General features: G+C 35.0%; 1 protein-coding gene across 3 annotated transcripts in view; it reads right to left on the bottom strand.

Moving 5' to 3' along the window:
- Positions 1–24217, bottom strand: part of LOC110466959 (ubiquitin carboxyl-terminal hydrolase 8-like) — a 38270-nt gene that overhangs the window by 6539 nt on the left and 7514 nt on the right. For all 3 annotated transcript variants that reach the window (XM_021523784.1, XM_021523785.1, XM_021523786.1), the window contains exons 9-22: positions 22801–23497; positions 20733–20841; positions 20143–20361; positions 19202–19373; positions 18698–18841; positions 17851–17889; positions 17157–17328; positions 15091–15157; positions 14562–14692; positions 13965–14073; positions 8621–8725; positions 4490–4612; positions 2133–2246; positions 1637–1779 (exon numbers count right to left, since the gene is read on the bottom strand). In XM_021523784.1, coding sequence (XP_021379459.1) covers positions 1637–1779; positions 2133–2246; positions 4490–4612; positions 8621–8725; positions 13965–14073; positions 14562–14692; positions 15091–15157; positions 17157–17328; positions 17851–17889; positions 18698–18841; positions 19202–19373; positions 20143–20361; positions 20733–20841; positions 22801–23497 — 2344 coding nt within the window. The remainder of the gene's footprint in view (positions 1–1636; positions 1780–2132; positions 2247–4489; positions 4613–8620; positions 8726–13964; positions 14074–14561; positions 14693–15090; positions 15158–17156; positions 17329–17850; positions 17890–18697; positions 18842–19201; positions 19374–20142; positions 20362–20732; positions 20842–22800; positions 23498–24217) is intronic.

Here is a 24217-nt window from a genome sequence, read left to right as displayed (position 1 = left end):
AGAAATTCACAATTTTGGTAAAGCACCTTAAGACCCTTCCATCTATGAAGAGTATTTGATTCTACCATATCTGGGTCTTGAGAAGAAGATTTTTGAAATTTTAGTCAATTTGACCCTTTTTAGCCCCGCCCCTCAGGCCCCGGGGGGCTTAGGACTAAACCGGCAACAATTTTTGTTGACCTTTGTCCATGGAAGGTCCCTGCAAAATTTCATTGAAATTGGTTCAGAGGTTTTGGAGAAGAAGATTTTTGAAATTTTAGTCAATTTGACCCTTTTTGGCCCTGCCCCTCAGGCCCCTGGGGGCTTAGGACTAAACCGGCAACTATTTTGTTGACCTTTGTCCATGGAAGGTCCCTGCAAAATTTCATTGAAATTGGTTCCGGGGTTTTGGAGAAGAAGTCGAAAATGTAAATTGTTTACGGACGCACGACGGACGACGGACGACGACGGACGACGACGGACAAAAGGCGATCGCAATAGGTCACTTGAGACTTTGTCTCAGGTGACCTAAAAACTTACTCTGTAAATGATTTTGAAAAACTTTGAAGAGATTTAAAGCAGAAAACTGTTTTCAATGTTTATATTTGATGTTTTTATTGTTGGACATGATTTCAGTGAGTTACAAGAATGTTGGTTTGAGCACAGAATTCATGCTTGAGCACAAGAACGGTTTCATGAATAGGGGCCCTGGACCTGCTCCCTAACAAACTCACTCCGAACAAGAGCTAGCTACGCCCCTGTCAACATTTACTGTCGTCCAATATAAGGTTGCCTTTTAACTACCTTTTATATTTTACCTGTACTTGATATTTATTTTTGCTAAAATGTGTGTTAATAAGTACAGAAAGGAGAGTTCCTATATTTAAGGATCCCTGTCCCACTGCAGGCAAAACACTAGAGAGTTCCACAGTAGTGTTTCACACACAGAGTAACCTCCCCTTAATTTTTCTTTTTGATAGAAATATAACTGTTTTGCCACTTGGTCAAGATGATTAGATCTTAACCTCCATGTATAACATACTGTCACTGTTACAAATTGAGCTACCTTGTCAATAAGATCTTGACCAAGTGACAGTATGTAATAAATGGAGGTTTAGAGTTCATTAACATTCAGGACACTGTTTATTATTAATATTTTTCTTTTGGCTTATTTCACCTTTATTATTATTTTCATAGAAGTTCTGCAAGATATAGTTTTCTTTTCAGAACTCTAGAATAGGAAATGCCTGAAATTTTACTTGTTGCTTAAGATTGAAAATGCAGTATAAATCACTATTTATAACAAACAATAACATTCATAGGAGACACCCCTGAGCCATAATTGTTCATCTGTCTTATTTAGACTATAACACATTTAAACTCGCTTTAAGGTGTCTACAGACAGAAAGGAATAAGCTGTCTTATAAGCTTACAGATACTTCTTCACAGTTTATAAAGACCTAAATTCTCAGATTCAAAAGAAACAGTATATTTTTAGAAAATTAAATATTTACATATACATGTACACAAAAACACCTTGAATACAAAAATGAAAACCATTTTTTTTTTATGATATGATTTGGTTAAATTACAAAAATATGAGGATTTGTTTAACGAGAATAAGTCCTTCTGTGCAAGTACAGTTAGTATTCTGTACCTGTTCAGAGCTATGATAAGAAGGGGAGGAAGTTTCCATATGTCTATTTTCTTCTCTGTATCTCGCTGGACCCGACAGTTCGGACACTTCCAACGAGAACTGCCCGTCATTTTCTCAACCTTCAGGAACTCCTGCAGGCAATCCTAAACAACAAAAGGCATAAAGTTCCTGTATCTTTTGTATTACAAACTATTTCTCACAAAAATAATCCAAACATACATAATAATGCACAGTGTTTTTTTTTACAAGTTTGACTTTTTGCATTAATGTTAAAAAAACTGTCAATGTTAAGTCTTAGCAGTGGTACACAATATTCAACTAGCCCAACAACCAGAGATAGGAGTTTAGATACTGGGCAAAATCAAAATCCAAAATCAATCTGCGGGCTAGTATTCTAAATGTAAAATTTTCCACATCTGCTGAGTATTATTTTCATGTTGCATTTGTGTTGAAACAATAAAATACTGTTAATTCCTGTGAGAAGTGTCTGTTTTACCTGGAGACTACAGCGAGATCCCGAGGGAATCGGCAGGGACAGGTACATAAACACTTCAAAGGTCACCGACTTGTGTTTACAGGTAAGGCATGTCAATGTGGACCGTAACATTCCCTGTTAGATAAAAACATTCACTCATTAAACTGTATCATGGTGGACCGTTACAATCCCTGTTAGATAAAAACATTCACTCATTAAACTGTATCCATGTGGACCGTAACATTCCCTGTTAAATATAAACATTCACTCATTAAACTGTATCAATGTGGACCGTAACATTCCCTGTTAGATAAAAACATTCACTCATTAAAATTTATCAATGTATACTGTAATATTCCCTGTTAAATAAAAACATTCACTCATTAAACTGTATCAATGTGGACAGTAACGTTCCCTGTGAGATAAAAACATTCACTCATTAAACTGTATCAATGTGGACCGTAACATTCCCTGTTAGATAAAAACATTCACTCATTAAACGGTATCAATGTGGACCGTAACATTCCCTGTTAGATAAAAACATCCACTCATTAAACTGTATTATTTATGTGGACCGTAACATTCCCTGTTAGATAAAAACATTCACTCATTAAACGGTATCAATGTGGACTGTAACATTCCCTGTTAGATAAAAACATTCACTCATTAAACTGTATCAATGTGGACCATAACATTCCCTGTTAGATAAAAACATTCACTCATTAAACGGTATCAATGTGGACTGTAACATTCCCTGTTAGATAAAAACATTCACTCATTAAACTGTATCAATGTGGACCATAACGTTCCCCGTTAGATAAAAACATTCACTCATTAAACTGTATCCATGTGGACCGTAACGTTCCTCGTAAGATAAAAACATTCACTCATTAAACTGTATCTATGTGGACCGTAACATTCCCTGTTAAATAAAAACATTCACTCATTAAACTGTATCAATGTGGACTGTAACATTCCCTGTTAGATAAAAACATTCACTCATTAAATTGTATCATGGTGGACCATAACATTTACTAATTTAAGTGATGTTTGCTTAAGTCATATTGATATAAACATTTTTAAATTCCTTTTATTTTCAATTTTTTTCTCACAGTCTGAAACTATATATTATCTATATCCTGAAATGAAGTTTGAACAAAAGTTAATTTTCAATATTTTAAGCCAGGTACACACACACCAAAATATTTGATAGGTTTAGAACGTACTTGGAACTAGTCAACTAAAATTTTACGTTATCTGTACATTGAGTAGAGGATGTTTTGAACGTACCTGGAACAGGCCTACTTTAATTTTACATTATCTGTACATTGAGTAGAGGATATTTTGAACGTACCTGGAACAGGTCGACTATAATTTTCCGTTATCTGTACATTGAGTAGAGGATGTTTTGAACGTACCTGGAACAGGCCTACTTTAATTTTACATTATCTGTACATTGAGTAGAGGATATTTTGAACGTACCTGGAACAGGTCGACTATAATTTTCCGTTATCTGTACATTGAGTAGAGGATGTTTTGAACGTACTTGGAACTAGTTGACTATAATTTTACGTTATCTGTACATTGAGTAGAGGATGTTTTGAACGTACCTAGAACAGGTTTACTTTAATTTTACATTATCTGTACATTGAGTAGAGGATGTTTTGAACGCACCTGGAACAGGTCGACTATAATTTTACGTTATCTGTAGATTGAGTAGAGGATGTTTTGAACGTACCTGGAACAGGCCTACTTTAATTTTACATTATCTGTACATTGAGTAGAGGATGTTTTGAACGCACCTGGAACAGGTCGACTATAATTTTACGTTATCTGTACATTGAGTAGAGGCTGTTTTGAACGTACCTGGAACAGGTCTACTTTAATTTTCCATTATCTGTACATTGAGTAGAGGATGTTTTGAACGTACCTAGAACAGGTTTACTTTAATTTTACATTATCTGTACATTGAGTAGAGGATGTTTTGAACGTACTTGGAACTAGTCAACTAAAATTTTACGTTATCTGTACATTGAGTAGAGGACGTTTTGAACGTACCTGGAACAGGTCGACTATAATTTTCCGTTATCTGTACATTGAGTAGAGGATGTTTTGAACGTACCTAGAACAGGTTTACTTTAATTTTACATTATCTGTACATTGAGTAGAGGATGTTTTGAACGTACCTAGAACAGGTTTACTTTAATTTTACATTATCTGTACATTGAGTAGAGGATATTTTGAACGTACCTGGAACAGGTCGACTATAATTTTACGTTATCTGTACATTGAGTAGAGGCTGTTTTGAACGTACCTGGAACAGGTCTACTTTAATTTTCCATTATCTGTACATTGAGTAGAGGATGTTTTGAACGTACCTGGAACAGGTCGACTATGATGGACTGATACATCAAACAATGACGGCGCCAGGCTACGGCTGCTGCCTGAATTTCTGGTAACTTGTCATTGTCCGTGTCTGGTAGTTTTGGTTTTTCCTTCACCTGTAACAGAAGTCAAAGTTGAGGAATAGGTCAATCCCACATTTAACAGAGGTCAGGGGTAAGCAGAGGTCAATGTAAGATTGAATTAAGACCAGATGTGAAAAAGGTCATGTTTTCTTTCATTTACTCACTGTAAGTGTTTAGAAATCAACATGTACATAGTTGACTTAGCATTTACTCACTGTAAGTGTTTAGAAATCAACATGTAGTTGACCTAGCATTTACTCACTGCAAGTGTTTAGAAATCAACATGTAGTTGACCTAGCATTTACTCAGTGTTAGTGTTTAAAAATTCAACATGTAGTTGACCTAGCATGAAATTGACGTCTTCAAATGTTTTAGCTGAGCTGGGGGTTAATGTATAGCTATATACCACTAGAGATTTCTTCATTATTGATAAAATATGCCAAGAAATCATTGACAATAGCAAGTTTCTGGTCACAAATTGTTCATGAGAAGTATTAACAATATTATCTGCTCATCATGAAAAATTTTGTGACAAGATTATGCAAAAACTAGAATTATGTCAGTGTGACATTAAAGCCGCTCACCACTTTAAATTTAATTGCTTCAGTAACACGTTGCATCAATATCTACTATAATACCTCAGATATGTGTTCTGTATTCTGCTAATTGAAAATCAGGTCATGTGAGGATGTTCACTTTGGAATTTCCAAAATCAATCACCTCTTAAATGATGCCTTAAAAACATTTCTCCCTTTCCTCTTTTTTCACCCTTTTTAAGTGACGCATTGTTGTAATTTTCATTAATTAGCATCCTCCGATGATGATGTGACATGAGCATTTACGTGCATAATGGCAATCGGTGAATGGATAATAGAGAATAGGTGCATTTTGTGCTTGTGAAATGAAGGATAATTAACAGTAGTGGGAAAACATGCATGGAGAAACGAGACATAGCACTCGTTTTTATTTTTATTTATTTTTTATTCATGTTAATAATAATTATCAATATATGTAGTGACTTTATTTACTGTCATTGAACAATATTTGAATTATATTTCTCAATGCGACTATACCAACGCAAGAGTTACTTCCCTTACACCGGATTGGATAATATTTTGACACAGGGCGAATTCTTGTCAAACAGCAGCGGCAGTTGTGTCATGTTCTTAAATTGTTACATTTTCATAAATAAATATACCAGAAATAGCATGCTGTGTTACAGAAATGTTTTATAAGCATACACGGTTCACATATCGTCTCGTCTCGGAGCCATTACCGTTATCAACCTAAGCACAATTTGTCATATTACGTTCCCGTTTGAAACATCAAAATAACGGTTATACTTCATCACTCATACGGTTAATAAGTATATATATTTCCTTCTACAGACAGTGTCAATACTTGACAGGCTTCACATGTGGTTTATCGAATGATATGTGTTTCACACGCGTAAACCTCCTCAGACCTCAATCTGAGTTGCTAAACCTCTCAAACCCAGTGCATGAATTTCACCACCACAACAACACTCTTAGAATGCACCGGAAATAAACATTTTGTTTTCAGCAATTATTTAAATTATGGATTATTATTTGGAGAAGAGTATCAGAAGACTTTAAGTAACCCACAGGTGAGTGTCAGAGATTCTACTTTATAATAATAATAATAATAATAATAATAGACTTTATTTAAATTCGATAACACATTGAGTCAATGACTCGTCTCACATGTGGTCGACATAAAATGTACAATATTTACAACATGGATATGACATACACGTACATACATAAGAAATTAAGTAACATATCACAGGTAATAAAACATTGTATTATCTTTAAAACAAAAAACAAAAAACAACAACACACTCCTGCATCGTATATCCAATAACAAAACTACGTAATACATATCACAGATATATTGGTATGTGATATCACACAGGCTTACAATAAAATATGTCACACGTGTATTGGAAAATAAAAAGTTGGCTAAATATCATGCAATGCATAAATTCTCATGCTGCATTTTAGAAGATTTAAGAAACGCATAATGCGTCTAATATACATACATGTCATTGTGACAAAGGGTAAAAAATTACAGAATATACGCTAATGTAGCGTGAGTTAATACCAAAGTGTTGATTAGGGCATTAGGAATAGTAATTAAGATAAATTCTAAAACTTCATTTAGATACACGTGTGTCATATTCCAGGTACTACAGCAGATAGATATTTCAGGAGGGAAAGGGGGTGCAGATTTTTAATTTTCTTTACACTTGTCTTTATAGATTACATTGAGATGTTTTTTGCACTCGAACTTAAAACTGTTTAGTGATTGGCATTTAGAGACAGTGGTTGGCAAATTGTTCCAGAGTGTCGGTCCATTATATTTAAAAGAGCTTTTGAATTTTTCCGTTTTGTGTTTGGGTACAACATATCTACCTGCCGCAGCTGACCTGGTTTGGATAGTATGGACATTGCTCACAAGAGTATTGCAGTCTAGGTAATTTGGACATAGCTTGTTTATTACTTTAAACATCAGAACACATTCGTTATATTCAACTCTGTACGTAAAAGGCAGCCATTTTAGTTTTACAAACAGCTGTGCACCGGGAACAGTATAGTCGGCATCTAGTATAATCCGCAGTGCTCGTTTTTGAATTCTTTCAAGTTTGTGTACCAGTTTTTGAGAGCAATGTCCCCAAACGTTCGAGCAAAAGTCAATATATGGTAGTATAAAACAGTTGTGGAAAGTGATTCTTGCCGATACTGGTAAGAATTTCTTTATTCTACATAGTTGATAAATTTTATAATTAAGTTTCTTTAAGTTACTTAAGTTACTTTCTATTTACAATAACGAAACTATATAGCGGAAGCATGCAAGACTGAATTATGCACATGCACCCTGAATGGAAGTGGGTCTGTCATTTCTTTCTCTGGACAGAATTAATAAGCGGCTCGGCCCTAGCCAAGAGTGGGTTAAAAACATAAGAGTTTAAAATTTAATGAGATAATGACAACTAGTACAACGAATTACTGTATGATAGTATGGTAACCATAGTAACTGTATGACAGTATAGTTACTACAGTTCCTGAATGACAGTATGGTTACTATAGTTACTGTATGATAGTATGGTTACTATAGCTACTGTATGACAGTATGGTAACTATAGTCACTGTATGACAGTATTGTTACTATAGTTCCTGAATGACAGTATGGTTACTATAGTTACAGTAAGATAGGATGGTTACTATAGCTACTGTATGACAGTATGGTTACTATAGTTACTGTATGACAGTAGGGTTAATATAGTCACTGTATGATAGTATGGTTACTATAGTGACTGTATGACAATATGGTTACTATAGTTACCATTTGACAGTATAGTTACTATAGTGACATGTATGACAGTATCATTACTTTAGTCACTGTATGATAGTATGATTACTATAGTGACTGTATGACAGTATGGCTACTACAGTTACTGTATGACAGTATGGTTACTATAGCTACAGTATGAAAGTATGATTACTATAGTTACTGTATGACAGTATGGGAAATATAGTGACTGTATGACGGTATGGCTACTACAGTTACTGGATGACAGTATGGTTACCTTAGCTACTGTATGAAAGGATGATTACTTTAATTACTGTATGACAGGTTGTTAAATATAGTGTCTGTATGACAGTATGGCTACTACAGTTACTGTATGACAGTATGGTTACCATAGCTACTGTATGAAAGTATGATTACTTTAATTACTGTATGACAGTATGGTAAATATAGTGATTGTATGACAGTATGGTTACTATAATTACTGTATGATAGTATGGTTACTATAGTTCCTGTATGATAGTATCATTACTATATTTACTGTATGATTGTATGGTAACTATAGTTACCGTATGACAGTTTGGTAACTATAGTTACTGTATGACAGTATTGTAAATATAGTGACTGTATGACAGTATGGTAACTATCGTTACTGTATGATAGTATGGTTACTATAGTTACCGTATGACTGTATTTACTAGGATAACTTACTTTGTTGAGTCCTTCATTGAGCCCGTCCAGGACAAATGTGAGAAATTCCTGTGAATCCTGTTGGTCGCATCCGGCAAACATCGGCTGGTACTTCCCAACAATGTACTGTGACAGAAACACAATTAACTTGTCACATATATATAACACACCAATGACTGGTACTTCCCAACAATGTACTGTGACAGAAACACAATTAACTTGTCACACATATATATAACACACAATGACTGGTACTTCCTAACAATGTACTGTGACAGAAACACAATTAACTTGTCACACATATATATATAACACACAATGACTGGTACTTCCTAACAATGTACTGTGACAGAAACACAATTAACTTGTCACACATATATATATAACACACAATGACTGGTACTTCCTAACAATGTACTGTGACAGAAACACAATTAACTTGTCACACATATATATATAACACACAATGACTGGTACTTCCTAACAATGTACTGTGACAGAAACACAATTAACTTGTCACACATATATATATAACACACAATGACTGGTACTTCCTAACAATGTACTGTGACAGAAACACAATTAACTTGTCACACATATATATATAACACACAATGACTGGTACTTCCTAACAATGTACTGTGACAGAAACACAATTAACTTGTCACACATATATATATAACACACAATGACTGGTACTTCCTAACAATGTACTGTGACAGAAACACAATTAACTTGTCACACATATATATATAACACACAATGACTGGTACTTCCTAACAATGTACTGTGACAGAAACACAATTAACTTGTCACATATATATATAACACACAATGACTGGTACTTCCTAACAATGTTCTGTGACAGAAACACAATTAACTTGTCACATATATATATAACACCAATGACTGGTACTTCCTAACAATGTACTGTGACAGAAACACAATTAACTTGTCACATATATATATAACACACAATGACTGGTACTTCCTAACAATGTTCTGTGACAGAAACACAATTAACTTGTCACACATATATATATAACACAATGACTGGTACTTCCTAACAATGTACTGTGACAGAAACACAATTAACTTGTCACATATATATATAACACACAATGACTGGTACTTCCTAACAATGTTCTGTGACAGAAACACAATTAACTTGTCACACATATATATATAACACAATGACTGGTACTTCCTAACAATGTACTGTGACAGAAACACAATTAACTTGTCACATATATATATAACACACAATGACTGGTACTTCCTAACAATGTTCTGTGACAGAAACACAATTAACTTGTCACATATATATAACACACCAATGACTGGTACTTCCTAACAATGTACTGTGACAGAAACACAATTAACTTGTCACATATATATATAACACACAATGACTGGTACTTCCTAACAATGTTCTGTGACAGAAACACAATTAACTTGTCACATATATATATAACACCAATGACTGGTACTTCCTAACAATGTACTGTGACAGAAACACAATTAACTTGTCACATATATATAACACACCAATGACTGGTACTTCCTAACAATGTACTGTGACAGAAACACAATTAACTTGTCACATATATATAACACACCAATGACTGGTACTTCCTAACAATGTACTGTGACAGAAACACAATTAACTTGTCACATATATATATAACACCAATGACTGGTACTTCCTAACAATGTACTGTGACAGAAACACAATTAACTTGTCACATATATATATAACACCAATGACTGGTACTTCCTAACAATGTACTGTGACAGAAACACAATTAACTTGTCACATATATATAACACACCAATGACTGGTACTTCCTAACAATGTACTGTGACAGAAACACAATTAACTTGTCACATATATATAACACACCAATGACTGGTACTTCCTAACAATGTACTGTGACAGAAACACAATTAACTTGTCACATATATATATAACACCAATGACTGGTACTTCCTAACAATGTACTGTGACAGAAACACAATTAACTTGTCACATATATATAACACACCAATGACTGGTACTTCCTAACAATGTACTGTGACAGAAACACAATTAACTTGTCACATATATATAACACACCAATGACTGGTACTTCCTAACAATGTACTGTGACAGAAACACAATTAACTTGTCACATATATATATAACACCAATGACTGGTACTTCCTAACAATGTACTGTGACAGAAACACAATTAACTTGTCACATATATATAACACACCAATGACTGGTACTTCCTAACAATGTACTGTGACAGAAACACAATTAACTTGTCACATATATATAACACACCAATGACTGGTACTTCCTAACAATGTACTGTGACAGAAACACAATTAACTTGTCACATATATATAACACACCAATGACTGGTACTTCCTAACAATGTACTGTGACAGAAACACAATTAACTTGTCACATATATATATAACACCAATGACTGGTACTTCCTAACAATGTACTGTGACAGAAACACAATTAACTTGTCACATATATATAACACACCAATGACTGGTACTTCCTAACAATGTACTGTGACAGAAACACAATTAACTTGTCACATATATATATCACACCAATGACTGGTACTTCCTAACAATGTACTGTGACAGAAACACAATTAACTTGTCACATATATATAACACACCAATGACTGGTACTTCCTAACAATGTACTGTGACAGAAACACAATTAACTTGTCACATATATATAACACACCAATGACTGGTACTTCCTAACAATGTACTGTGACAGAAACACAATTAACTTGTCACATATATATATAACACCAATGACTGGTACTTCCTAACAATGTACTGTGACAGAAACACAATTAACTTGTCACATATATATAACACACCAATGACTGGTACTTCCTAACAATGTACTGTGACAGAAACACAATTAACTTGTCACATATATATAACACACCAATGACTGGTACTTCCTAACAATGTACTGTGACAGAAACACAATTAACTTGTCACATATATATAACACACCAATGACTGGTACTTCCTAACAATGTACTGTGACAGAAACACAATTAACTTGTCACATATATATATAACACCAATGACTGGTACTTCCTAACAATGTACTGTGACAGAAACACAATTAACTTGTCACATATATATAACACACCAATGACTGGTACTTCCTAACAATGTACTGTGACAGAAACACAATTAACTTGTCACATATATATATCACACCAATGACTGGTACTTCCTAACAATGTACTGTGACAGAAACACAATTAACTTGTCACATATATATAACACACCAATGACTGGTACTTCCTAACAATGTACTGTGACAGAAACACAATTAACTTGTCACATATATATAACACACCAATGACTGGTACTTCCTAACAATGTACTGTGACAGAAACACAATTAACTTGTCACATATATATAACACACCAATGACTGGTACTTCCTAACAATGTACTGTGACAGAAACACAATTAACTTGTCACATATATATAACACACCAATGACTGGTACTTCCTAACAATGTACTGTGACAGAAACACAATTAACTTGTCACATATATATAACACACCAATGACTGGTACTTCCTAACAATGTACTGTGACAGAAACACAATTAACTTGTCACATATATATAACACACCAATGACTGGTACTTCCTAACAATGTACTGTGACAGAAACACAATTAACTTGTCACATATATATAACACACCAATGACTGGTACTTCCTAACAATGTACTGTGACAGAAACACAATTAACTTGTCACATATATATAACACACCAATGACTGGTACTTCCTAACAATGTACTGTGACAGAAACACAATTAACTTGTCACATATATATAACACACCAATGACTGGTACTTCCTAACAATGTACTGTGACAGAAACACAATTAACTTGTCACATATATATAACACACCAATGACTGGTACTTCCTAACAATGTACTGTGACAGAAACACAATTAACTTGTCACATATATATAACACACCAATGACTGGTACTTCCTAACAATGTACTGTGACAGAAACACAATTAACTTGTCACATATATATAACACACCAATGACTGGTACTTCCTAACAATGTACTGTGACAGAAACACAATTAACTTGTCACATATATATAACACACCAATGACTGGTACTTCCTAACAATGTACTGTGACAGAAACACAATTAACTTGTCACATATATATAACACACCAATGACTGGTACTTCCTAACAATGTACTGTGACAGAAACACAATTAACTTGTCACATATATATAACACACCAATGACTGGTACTTCCTAACAATGTACTGTGACAGAAACACAATTAACTTGTCACATATATATAACACACCAATGACTGGTACTTCCTAACAATGTACTGTGACAGAAACACAATTAACTTGTCACATATATATAACACACCAATGACTGGTACTTCCTAACAATGTACTGTGACAGAAACACAATTAACTTGTCACATATATATAACACACCAATGACTGGTACTTCCTAACAATGTACTGTGACAGAAACACAATTAACTTGTCACATATATATAACACACCAATGACTGGTACTTCCTAACAATGTACTGTGACAGAAACACAATTAACTTGTCACATATATATAACACACCAATGACTGGTACTTCCTAACAATGTACTGTGACAGAAACACAATTAACTTGTCACATATATATAACACACCAATGACTGGTACTTCCTAACAATGTACTGTGACAGAAACACAATTAACTTGTCACATATATATAACACACCAATGACTGGTACTTCCTAACAATGTACTGTGACAGAAACACAATTAACTTGTCACATATATATAACACACCAATGACTGGTACTTCCTAACAATGTACTGTGACAGAAACACAATTAACTTGTCACATATATATAACACACCAATGACTGGTACTTCCTAACAATGTACTGTGACAGAAACACAATTAACTTGTCACATATATATAACACACCAATGACTGGTACTTCCTAACAATGTACTGTGACAGAAACACAATTAACTTGTCACATATATATAACACACCAATGACTGGTACTTCCCAACAATGTACTGTGACAGAAACAAAATTCTTGTAAAACAAATATTCACCAAATCTAATTTCATGCTTCACGTGTAGTTATTATATATGGTATGCTGTCTACTAAAATCATCATCATGATAAATTCGGGCTCGTTGCGGGAAGCAATAAATGGCGAAAAAAAGGAAAAAGGGGTGAATATTTCCAAGTATACAGTAATGCTGCAAATATCAAAATACAGTAGGGTTATTCCCTAATCTTGTAGACCATACCTTGAAGTCACGAGGTGTGATGTTTCTATACTGGCCACTCCATAGCGCCTTCACAATGACCACAAACTCGTCTACAACCTGGTACCCGTAACTGTCAGGTCCACCGTCCCTATAAACACAGAGCTGCAATGATACGCCCCATCTCAAACGACTCTCTACTAGGGAAACAGCTTCAGCCAGTTACACAAAAATTGTTTGCTTACATTATGACAAGCATCGAACAATTATACTTGTAAATGAATAACAGATTGATTGATAGGTTTATATTATCAGCTGACAATTTTCTTGAAATAGAATTTTAGATGTTAATAAAATGTTCTTTGCCAGTTAATGTTGTACAGGTTACAGTTAGTCTATACTACATACCTGTACCGGTAACGGTCAGTCTAAACTACATAACTGTACAGGTAACGGTTAGTCTAATCTACATACCTGTACAGGTAACGGTCAATCTATACTACATACCAGTACAGGTAATGGTCAGTCTATACTACATAACTGTACAGGTAACGGTCAGTCTATACTACATACCTGTGCAGGTAATGGTCAGTTTATACTACATACCTGTACAGATAACGGTCAGTCTATACTACATACCTGTTGATGTCGTACAGGTAACGGTCAGTCAGGAAGTACTGGACCAGAGGAGCACAGTTATCTAAGCATTGTATGATGGAGTTCATGTAACAGGTATTCCCAAGGTTTCTTAATCCAGTCAGTGCTGAGCCCTGGAACAGTCATAGATTATATAAGTTGTTAATAATTAAAGATCCCTGCACCACTGTAAGCTATGCACACAGAGTTACTGTTGTACGGGTGTAGTCCTGCTGTATTGACACACTCAGAGCACTGTTGTTTCTGACTACCTCATCGTTGTTTTTCATGAACATCCAGCAAGGTATATTCCCATTTTAGAAATAAGTTATCAAAGCTTTACAGGTTCAGAAAAAAACAGTTTCAGATTCATAGTTACAGCTTTTACAGTGATATGGGGATACTAAAGACAATATATATTATTTACATTTTATTTGCTGAATTAGTTATTTCTTGATCGTTCTTTTATAAAACAATAAACAAATCTGTGAAACAAGTTTGACTGTATCTTTCGTATCCAGGATATACATACCACGTTGCCGTATGTAGGGTTCAGGTTTCGTGGGCGTGTACTGGCAGGCTGTGGGCGGGGCTCAACCCTGTAACAAATTCAAAAGTTAATATATAAGTTCATTTTTTATGAAATTTCTTTTAAATCGCAATTTACCTGAGTATCAAAACAAGGGAAAATTTGTATCCATGTTTTATTACCAACATAACTATTCTTATAATTAATCTGTCTTAATTCAATTCAAAAAAAGTATGGTGGACTCTGTCTAAACGGATACAACTGGGACCATATTATTTGGCTGGCTTGTAGAGAGTCCTGGATCGTAAAGTGTCTGCTAAAACATCATTTCTGAATGTGATGAGAACTAGGAATACATATGCACATGCTGTATGCAAAGTATTTGTACGGATGTTAGTTAGTCAACAATATGGCAATAATTTAGCAATATAACTTACAGTAATACCGTATTTGTCCTGTAATAAGCCCCGGGGGCCAACACATAATCTCTGACTGAAAGTCGGGGAACAGGCTTATTACAGGATAATTAAAAAGCTTATGTTGGCATTTTTTCCTAACCCAAATATACTTTGGGAGGCTTTAAACCAAGCATGGGCTTATTGTCAGATAAATATGGTAATGAGAAGAGATGCCTAAGATATATTCAATTATCATTTCATTCATCATCACTCAATGACAGAACTGACCTGTACAAACCCATAACATGTCACTCAGTGACAGAACTGACCTGTACAAACCCATAACATGTCACTCAAAGACAGAACAGACTTGTACAAACCCATAACATGTCACTCAATGACAGAACAGACTTGTACAAACCAATAACATGTCACTCAATGACAGAACGGACTTGTAAAAACCCATAACAGGTCACTCAATGACAGAACAAACTTGTACAAACCAATAACATGTCACTCAATGATAGAACAGACTTGTACAACCCCATAACATGTCACTCAATGACAGAACTGACTTGTACAAACCCATAACATGTCACTCAATGACAGAGCGGACTTGTACAAACCCCTAACATGTCACTCAATGACAGAATAGACTTGTACACACCCATAACATGTCACTCAATGATAGAACGGACTTGTACAACCAATAACATGTCACTCAATGACAGAACAGACTTGTACAAACCTATAACATGTCACTCAATGACAAAACGGACTTGTACACACCCATAACATGTCACTCAATGACAGAACGGACTTGTACACACCCATAACATGTCACTCAATGACAGAACGGACCTGTACAAACCCATAACATGTCACTCAATGACAGAATAGACTTGAACAAACCTATAACATGTCACTCAATGACAGAACGGACTTGTACACACCCATAACATGTCACTCAATGACAGAACGGACTTGTACAAACCCATGACATGTCACTCAATGACAGAACGTACCTGTACAAACCCATTACATGTCACTCAATGTCAGAACGGACCTGTACAAACCCATAACATGTCACTCAAAGACAGAACGGACTTGTACAAACCCATAACATGTCACTCAATGACAGAACGGACCTGTACAAACCAATAACATGTCACTCAATGACAGAATTGACGTGTACAAACCCATAACATGTCACTCAATGACAGAACGGACTTGTACAAACCCATAACATGTCACTCAATGACAGAACGGACTTGTACACACCCATAACATGTCACTCAATGACAGCACAGACTTGTACAAACCCATAACATGTCACTCAATGACAGAACGGACTTGTACAAACCCATAACATGTCACTCAATGACAGAACAGACGTGTACAAACCCATAACATGTCACTCAATGATAGAACGGACTTGTACAAACCCATATAATGTCACTCAATGACAGAGCGGTCTTGTACAAACCAATAACATGTCACTAGCACAAAGGTTAACTAACCTACATAATGTTTTGTTATAAGTATTAAGTGCTGTGGTGTTGACCTAGTGTAGCAGACCATGGTTATTACAGTATTCATCACGGCATGGCGTCAATGGGAATCAGTCTTGTTGAGCTCCAAATCAATGACCATGTTGTTATCTGCCCTTACCTTGGAGTAGGTTTTTTGGACCTGTCAACAGAGGGCAGGTCAGGTTTACGCAGAGTCTCCTCCTCCATCAGTTTGGTGATATCAGGTGAGGAGAAGGACCGTTTGAGCCCCCCAGATCTTCCCTGTTCAGACTCGTCCTTCAGCTTAGTTTTATACATGCCCCTTTGTGGAGCTGGGGAAATAATGTTTCCATACCAGTTAGTAATACTTATAAGTATCGAGGGAAACTACTGCATCAGGATTCTATTTATTGTGGAAAGTGATATTCCTGATGTAAATAATTTAGCAGCTTACAGTGTGTTCATCAATTGTTCTAAATTTAGTTTTCATTTTTGAAGTGAAATAAAGCATTTGAAGTAATCAAATTTAACATTCATTTCATATCGCTTGTTAAATGTTATTTCATTGGTTTAAACTTTCCGTTCGTGACTAAATAAAAAAGAAAAATTGTAAACTAGAAATACATTTTAATTCCTATTATGAAATGGAGACTATTTGTTGGAAATAACTGAAAACGAAATTTCTTAAAAAAAACACATTAACATTGCTACATGTACTATCTATCACAGAAAGAAGGAACATTTCATTACTTTTTAATTCTATCGAAGTGATTTTTTTGCATCAGTGCGGACATACTTAAGTTGATGCTCTGATAGAAGAGGTAAAATCAACACTTAATTGTTTATATACTTACTTCTCAGTGGGTCTTGTATGCCAGAGTCTTTTCTTAAATCTGTGATAAAAAGATTAGCCATTTATTCCTTTTCTATACCTTGAATACTTCATGTTTATTAAGTTATTTTTTGATAATTCAAACCAAATTTACACCAGAAACTTTCATAGACATTGTGATTGCTTTTGGAGATTAATAACCATTTAATTGAATTGATGATCATACTTGGCAACTATTTTAATGTCCATGGGCGAGATTACGTGTGCTAAAAATTATAACATATATAAAATGTGTACATATACATTCTATGGAAAAAATACACTTCAATGTGGCATATATCAAGCTGTTTCTCTGATGAACTCATCTTGGAAAAAAGGAATAGTTTACGAATTCTCTTTCTATATATATATTGCATATATATGTATATAATTGAAATACTTGAATAAAAGAAAGTTTAAACTAAATTCTCTTTGGTTGAAGTTGATATATTTTAGGGTCCAGAATAGAATTGGTAAGTGTATGGATGGTAATCAATGAAAACGACAGGAAAAGGAGGCTTAGAAAAGGGGACTTCTCATAATCATAGGGAAAAGGAGCTGTTCCCGTAAATAACACTAATGCTATTACAAAATATAAGCTGGTCCAGGTTTCATGACCATATGTCTTTATTTTTTGAGGATCATTTCTTTTAGTTGTGTTAATGTTTCAACATAACGACCAATTCATATTTTAGAATTATTTCATTCCATGCTCAATTTTCACATTTTTTTTTTATGTGATATGAAAATGTTGCTTTTTTCAAAAAGTTTATCTTAATTTATTTTTAAAAATTTTGAGGCCAAAATCTAAATTACATCTAGTTGTGTACCTGGTTGATAAACAAAAGGAGGTTCCCACTGAGTGAGACTGTTCTTGTGATCCACGTAAAAGTAGCGACCAGTCTTGTTATCTCGCTTCTTCTCCCAACCCTCTGGCAGGTTTGGCGAGGGAATCGTTCTCACCTGAGGTTTATCTAGGACACAAAACATAAAAATCATTTTCTGTCGTCGATTAATTTAAAATTTTCATTATTTTATATATAAGTGAGCATAATTCCAGAAATTTCAAGGACATTTTATATATATGTAAACGGTGAAAGAGAAATACACGGCCAGACCGGGTTCAAACCTGGGACCCTCTGAACTCCAGACGAATGCTCTTACCAATGAAGCTGCCTGGTCGCCAGCAATCAACCCAGTCTAGTTCCGCTACATATAGATATAAACAACAATTTGGTTGTGACTTGTAGTAATTTTTTTCAGGTTTGTTTAAGTCATAAAAAAGTCATGTTAAGGGCAGATTAATGAGAATAAAATCTCTGCCCAGTTATTACCATTTAGTTGCTTCATTTTATCCTGAGCGAGTCGAAGGGCCAAGTCTGCTCGTGACTTTTCATCTTGAAGCTTTCTCTCCCTCTCTTCCCTTTCTTTGTCTTGTCTGTATATTTCTTGTTTGTCCCTGTCTTCTTTCTGTCTTTTCAGTTCCTCTTGTTGCCTCCTTTGAGCCTTAAGAATTATAAAAGTATACACAAGAGTTTTAAATATGACGAAAAATTAATCTTTGATTTCCTGATAAATAATAGAGTTCAATTTTTTTATATATTAAAAAAAGAATAGAAATAAAATAGTGGTGAATTCCTGAGTGTCTCCCAACCTGTTTAACTTATTTTACAGACAAAAAGAGTAAAACGTGGCTTTTGAAACAACTAGAACTGTTATCAGGAGGATAACTTAATATCCCCGTCCGATGTTGGTTGCTAAAAAGTTTATACATCATTTAGTGACCTTGACCTTGGTGTTTCCGGACAAGTTATTACAAATAAAGAGCCATAACTTCCTTAAAAAGTGTTGAAATCTGAAATTGAAATGCTAGTGCACAGCTACAGAATGTATTGATCATTCAAGTGAAGTTTCAATAAAATCTGTCTGTTAATTAAGATAGAGTTTTCTGGAAAATTTATTTCACATAAAGGTCCGTAATTCCCTTAAAATATGTAGAAATCTGAAATTAAAGTGATGTTTCAATAAAATTAGTTAGTAAAAGTCTTTAGTAACAATAAACTTGAAATTGACTTTAAAAACATATCACAGTGTATCACCAAGTCAATTTTAAATCAGATTAGACTTTTGGATTCCAACAGTAGGATCGTACCCCCTTCCATCCAATCTACCTCACTATTTTTAGTAACAGTGGCCTGAGACAAATTATGATTTTCCCTCAAACAGAGCAACAAATACCATATAACAAGGAGTTCTTCAAAGGGAAATAACTCACATCTATCTGTGCCTGAGCCTCACGCTCACGTCGTTCCTGGTCCCGTTGTCTGGCCGCTTCTGCTGCTTTCTCCCTTTCTTCTTTATCTTTTGAATCAGCTAATTTCTTCCTTTCCTTTTCCTGTCGGAGTTTCTCTGCCCTCTCCGACGCCTCTCTCAGTTTTTGTTTGTTCTCCTCTTCGATCTGCTTTGCCTGGTTTTGAGCACTGTTCACTGCATCCTATTATAACAGTAAATCACATTTAAGTTAAAATGTTAACAATTATTTAAAATTCCATTTACATGATGAGAATTTTTTCTTCCATATGTACAAAAAGAATTTAACAGATATATGTTTTTCCATATTGCAGAGGGATTTTTACCTTCTTTTGGCTTTGTTGATTTTTAGTTTTTAGTTTTTTCTAAAAATAGTTCTGCACTCAATAAAAGTATTTAATTATGATCATGATATTCATCAATAATGGACTTTTGTTGAGGTAAATATGTGGTTATATGAACCTGAAAAAGGATATATTAACCAAGACGAAAAATATGTTTTCAATTACTATTTATGTTGCTGGATTGTTTTTTATACAAAACGAGTTAAAATACCTGTCCGTCTGTTTCCTTCCTCTTTCTCTCCTCCCGTAGCCTCATCACTTCCTCCATGCGACGTTTTTTTTCTTCTTCCTCCTGTCGCACACGGATCAACTCCACCTTCCTGTATAGATGGGGAAGAAAGTATGCAATATAGAATCCTACCAAAACAGTCAGCCATTTAACAACATGTGATACTATTGTGTACATAATCTTTCAATAAGAGCTTCATACAAATTAATTTGTTAAGTATAATTTATGAATGGTAAGGTTTGGTTTGTTGGTGTTTTATGCCCTATTAACAGTTATGGTCATTTAAGGCCGAGCTAGTTTTTTTTGGTGGAGGAAAACCAGAGCACCTGGAGAAAAACCAATGACCTGCGCCAGTATCTGGCGACTTCCCAAAGTAGGCCTAGAACCTGACGACTTAACCACTCGTCAGTATGGCCTCTGTATGAACGGTGATTTGTGGTTGGTTGGATCTAAAAGGGAGATGTTTCTGGAGCATATCAGAATTTAATCTGAACAACGTGAAATTTACATCTGAAGACTCTTCAGTGCATAGACTCTGAAAATTCAAAAGGCCTCAAGGGCCTGCACTATGACCACCTTTATGGCCCCATCATGTGTGTAATGTAGGGTTCAGTAATTAACCAATTAAAAGTAATAAACACATGTTGTACATGTACTGTTTGATGTATTGTTGTCTTGTTAGAGCATAGTAGCTTCATATTACATGGTAAACAAGAGATACAAGAAGGATTTGGTGCCCCACCATTGTACCATCTTCATTAGTTTTATGTAAAACTGTTCTTTTCTCTTATCTGTTGGGATCAGTAAAAGTACCTTGTGGCAACTTTTGATCAAAACTTCATATTTCTGTATGACATTGTTCTTACACCAGGTACAGTAAGTGATATACCAGCATCCTAGACTATACATATTTCTGTATGACAATGTCCTTACACCAGGTACAGTAAGTGATATACCAGCATCCTAGACTGTACATATTTCTGTATGACATTGTTCTTACACCAGGTACAGTTAGTGATATACCAGCATCCTAGACTATACATATTTCTGTATGACATTGTCCTTACACCAGGTACAGTTAGTGATATACCAGCATCCTGGACTATACATATTTCTGTATGACAATGTCCTTAAAACAGGTACAGTAAGTGATATACCAGCATCCTGGACTATACATATTTCTGTATGACATTGTTCTGACACCAGGTACAGTAAGTGATATACCAGCATCCTGGACTATACATATTTCTGTATGACATTGTTCTTACACCAGGAACAGTAAGCGATATACCAGCATCCTAGACTATACATATGTCTGTATGACATTGTTCTTACACCAGGAACAGTAAGTGATTTACCAGCATCCTGGACTATACATATTTCTGTATGACATTGTCCTTACACCAGGTACAGTTAGTGATATACCATCATCCTAGACTATACATATTTCTGTATGACAATGTCCTTAAAACAGGAACAGTAAGTGATATACCAGCATCCTAGACTATACATATTTATGTATGACATTGTTCTATCAAAGTGATGTTTTCAGTTGACCCATTAACCAGCATAGTGCTTGATGTATAACAAATGGAACCTAAATTTGAAATTCAAGAAAGATCTCATACTTTTTGAGAAACAGTGATAACAAACTTGATCCATTCGAACTTCCCAAATGTGTCCAAATATTTGTTATGCATAACTATGAACCATTGGGAACCTTCATTGCTCGAGCACTTTCTGAGAAATCATGGGGAACCTACTATTTATTATCAAAGTGTCCGATTGTGACAAAATAAAAATACAGAACATGTCACATTTTGTTGGTTTGTTACAGCATTCGCTGATCGATCAAAAATCAATATAATGGTTTGAGTTAAAATAAAGTGTTGATTAAGACTGTTATCATTGGATTATGAGCTGTTTACACTCTTAATATGAATAGCAACACATGTACAAGGGAGGTCACTCTGACACAGGTATCCTGTATTACGTAACTTATATCCATACTAAACAAACAGTCCTCTATAAGAAGACAAACATTTTTTACCTTGCCTCCTCTTCTTGGTACTTCCTCTTCTCATCCTGGATTCCTGCAGTTGTCTCCCTTTTGATATCCTCTTCTAGTTTCTTTTTCTTCCTCAGCAGATCTGCCAGATCTTTTGCCTGGACTGCTTTCATTTGCTCCATTTTTGAAAGCTGATCTTCTTCAGATTTCATTCTTTCAATCCTGCTTTCTCTTTCTTTAGCAATTCTCTCTTTCTCTTTCTGAAAACTTGCCAATTCTTCAGCTTTCTGCTGACGAATTCTTTCCAACTCAGATTTTTCTTTTTCTAGTTCCTCAGAATATTTGGACAAAGCTGAGTTTGATTTAGTCTCTAGACTAACTGCATCATCTGTACTTAGTCCTTTCGATTCTGGTATAGTATTTGACCTTTCTGACCCATTTAACGACCTAGACACAGACGGGTACAAATCGGAGCCCGTAACGAATGTTATTGGTCTGTCCTGTGTTGTATTCTGATTGGTTCCAATCCTTGGCTTGGTGGACCGGTCAATTCTGGGCATAACTCCGCCAATGTCACCATTAACTTGAGTCAACCGATTCATGGGTCCTGATTGGTCTGTCATTCCTTGAGCAAATTGTAACAAAGAATCTGATAGGTCTGTTGATTTTTCTGGTGCAGGTGTTTTTTTGGGATTTAGTATGTCCTCCACATTGATATCATCAGGGTAGTCAAAATCCACTGGAACATAAACAATCTGATTAAAGTTTAATTTCTAGTTATTAGGATTTTCTTCTCAACAGAGGACTCGTATTGCTGACATAGTGTTCAATGCTGTGACTTTCAAATTAAATCAAAATCAATTCATTTAAATATCTAGAGCATGAAGCATACTAAATAGCACGACCTTAGCTCCTTGGTCATTTGTAAGTTGTTTAAAAGTTTTAACAGATTTGATAACTCCCAACTTAAAAGTGGGTCAAGGTAATTTATTTGAACAAAGTTGATATGCCTCTACCCTAGCATGTTCCAGGCCAAATATCACAACTCTAGGCTCTTAGATATTCTGAAGTTGTTGAAAGGTTTTAACACATTCAATGACAGTGACCTTGACCTTGAAAGTGGGACAAGATAGATTGTTCATATGAGTAAACATGATAGCTATTTACCCAAGCATGGTACTGGCAAAATATCATGACCCTATGCCTCTTGTAATTCTGAAGTAAGATTGAGTAAAATGTTTAAGCCAAATATAGGGAGACAGGCGCAGAGCCATCCCATAAGCTCACTTGACCTTTGAACTGTGTGAGCTACATATACTCAAAATGTAGGGATGTGAAATCACCTTACAGTATATGAACCTGCCCGAATCAAAATCTTGAAAAAATGACGAACCAGACCTTTATCTAGGTCAAACAGTCTGCATTTCTATATAAAATGAACCCCAGTTATCAAAATAAC

The sequence above is a fragment of the Mizuhopecten yessoensis genome, unplaced genomic scaffold (assembly GCF_002113885.1).
Source record: "Mizuhopecten yessoensis strain PY_sf001 unplaced genomic scaffold, ASM211388v2 scaffold11151, whole genome shotgun sequence".
In the NCBI taxonomy this organism is placed as follows: domain Eukaryota; kingdom Metazoa; phylum Mollusca; class Bivalvia; order Pectinida; family Pectinidae; genus Mizuhopecten; species Mizuhopecten yessoensis.
This window is presented reverse-complemented; position numbering and strand designations above follow the sequence as displayed.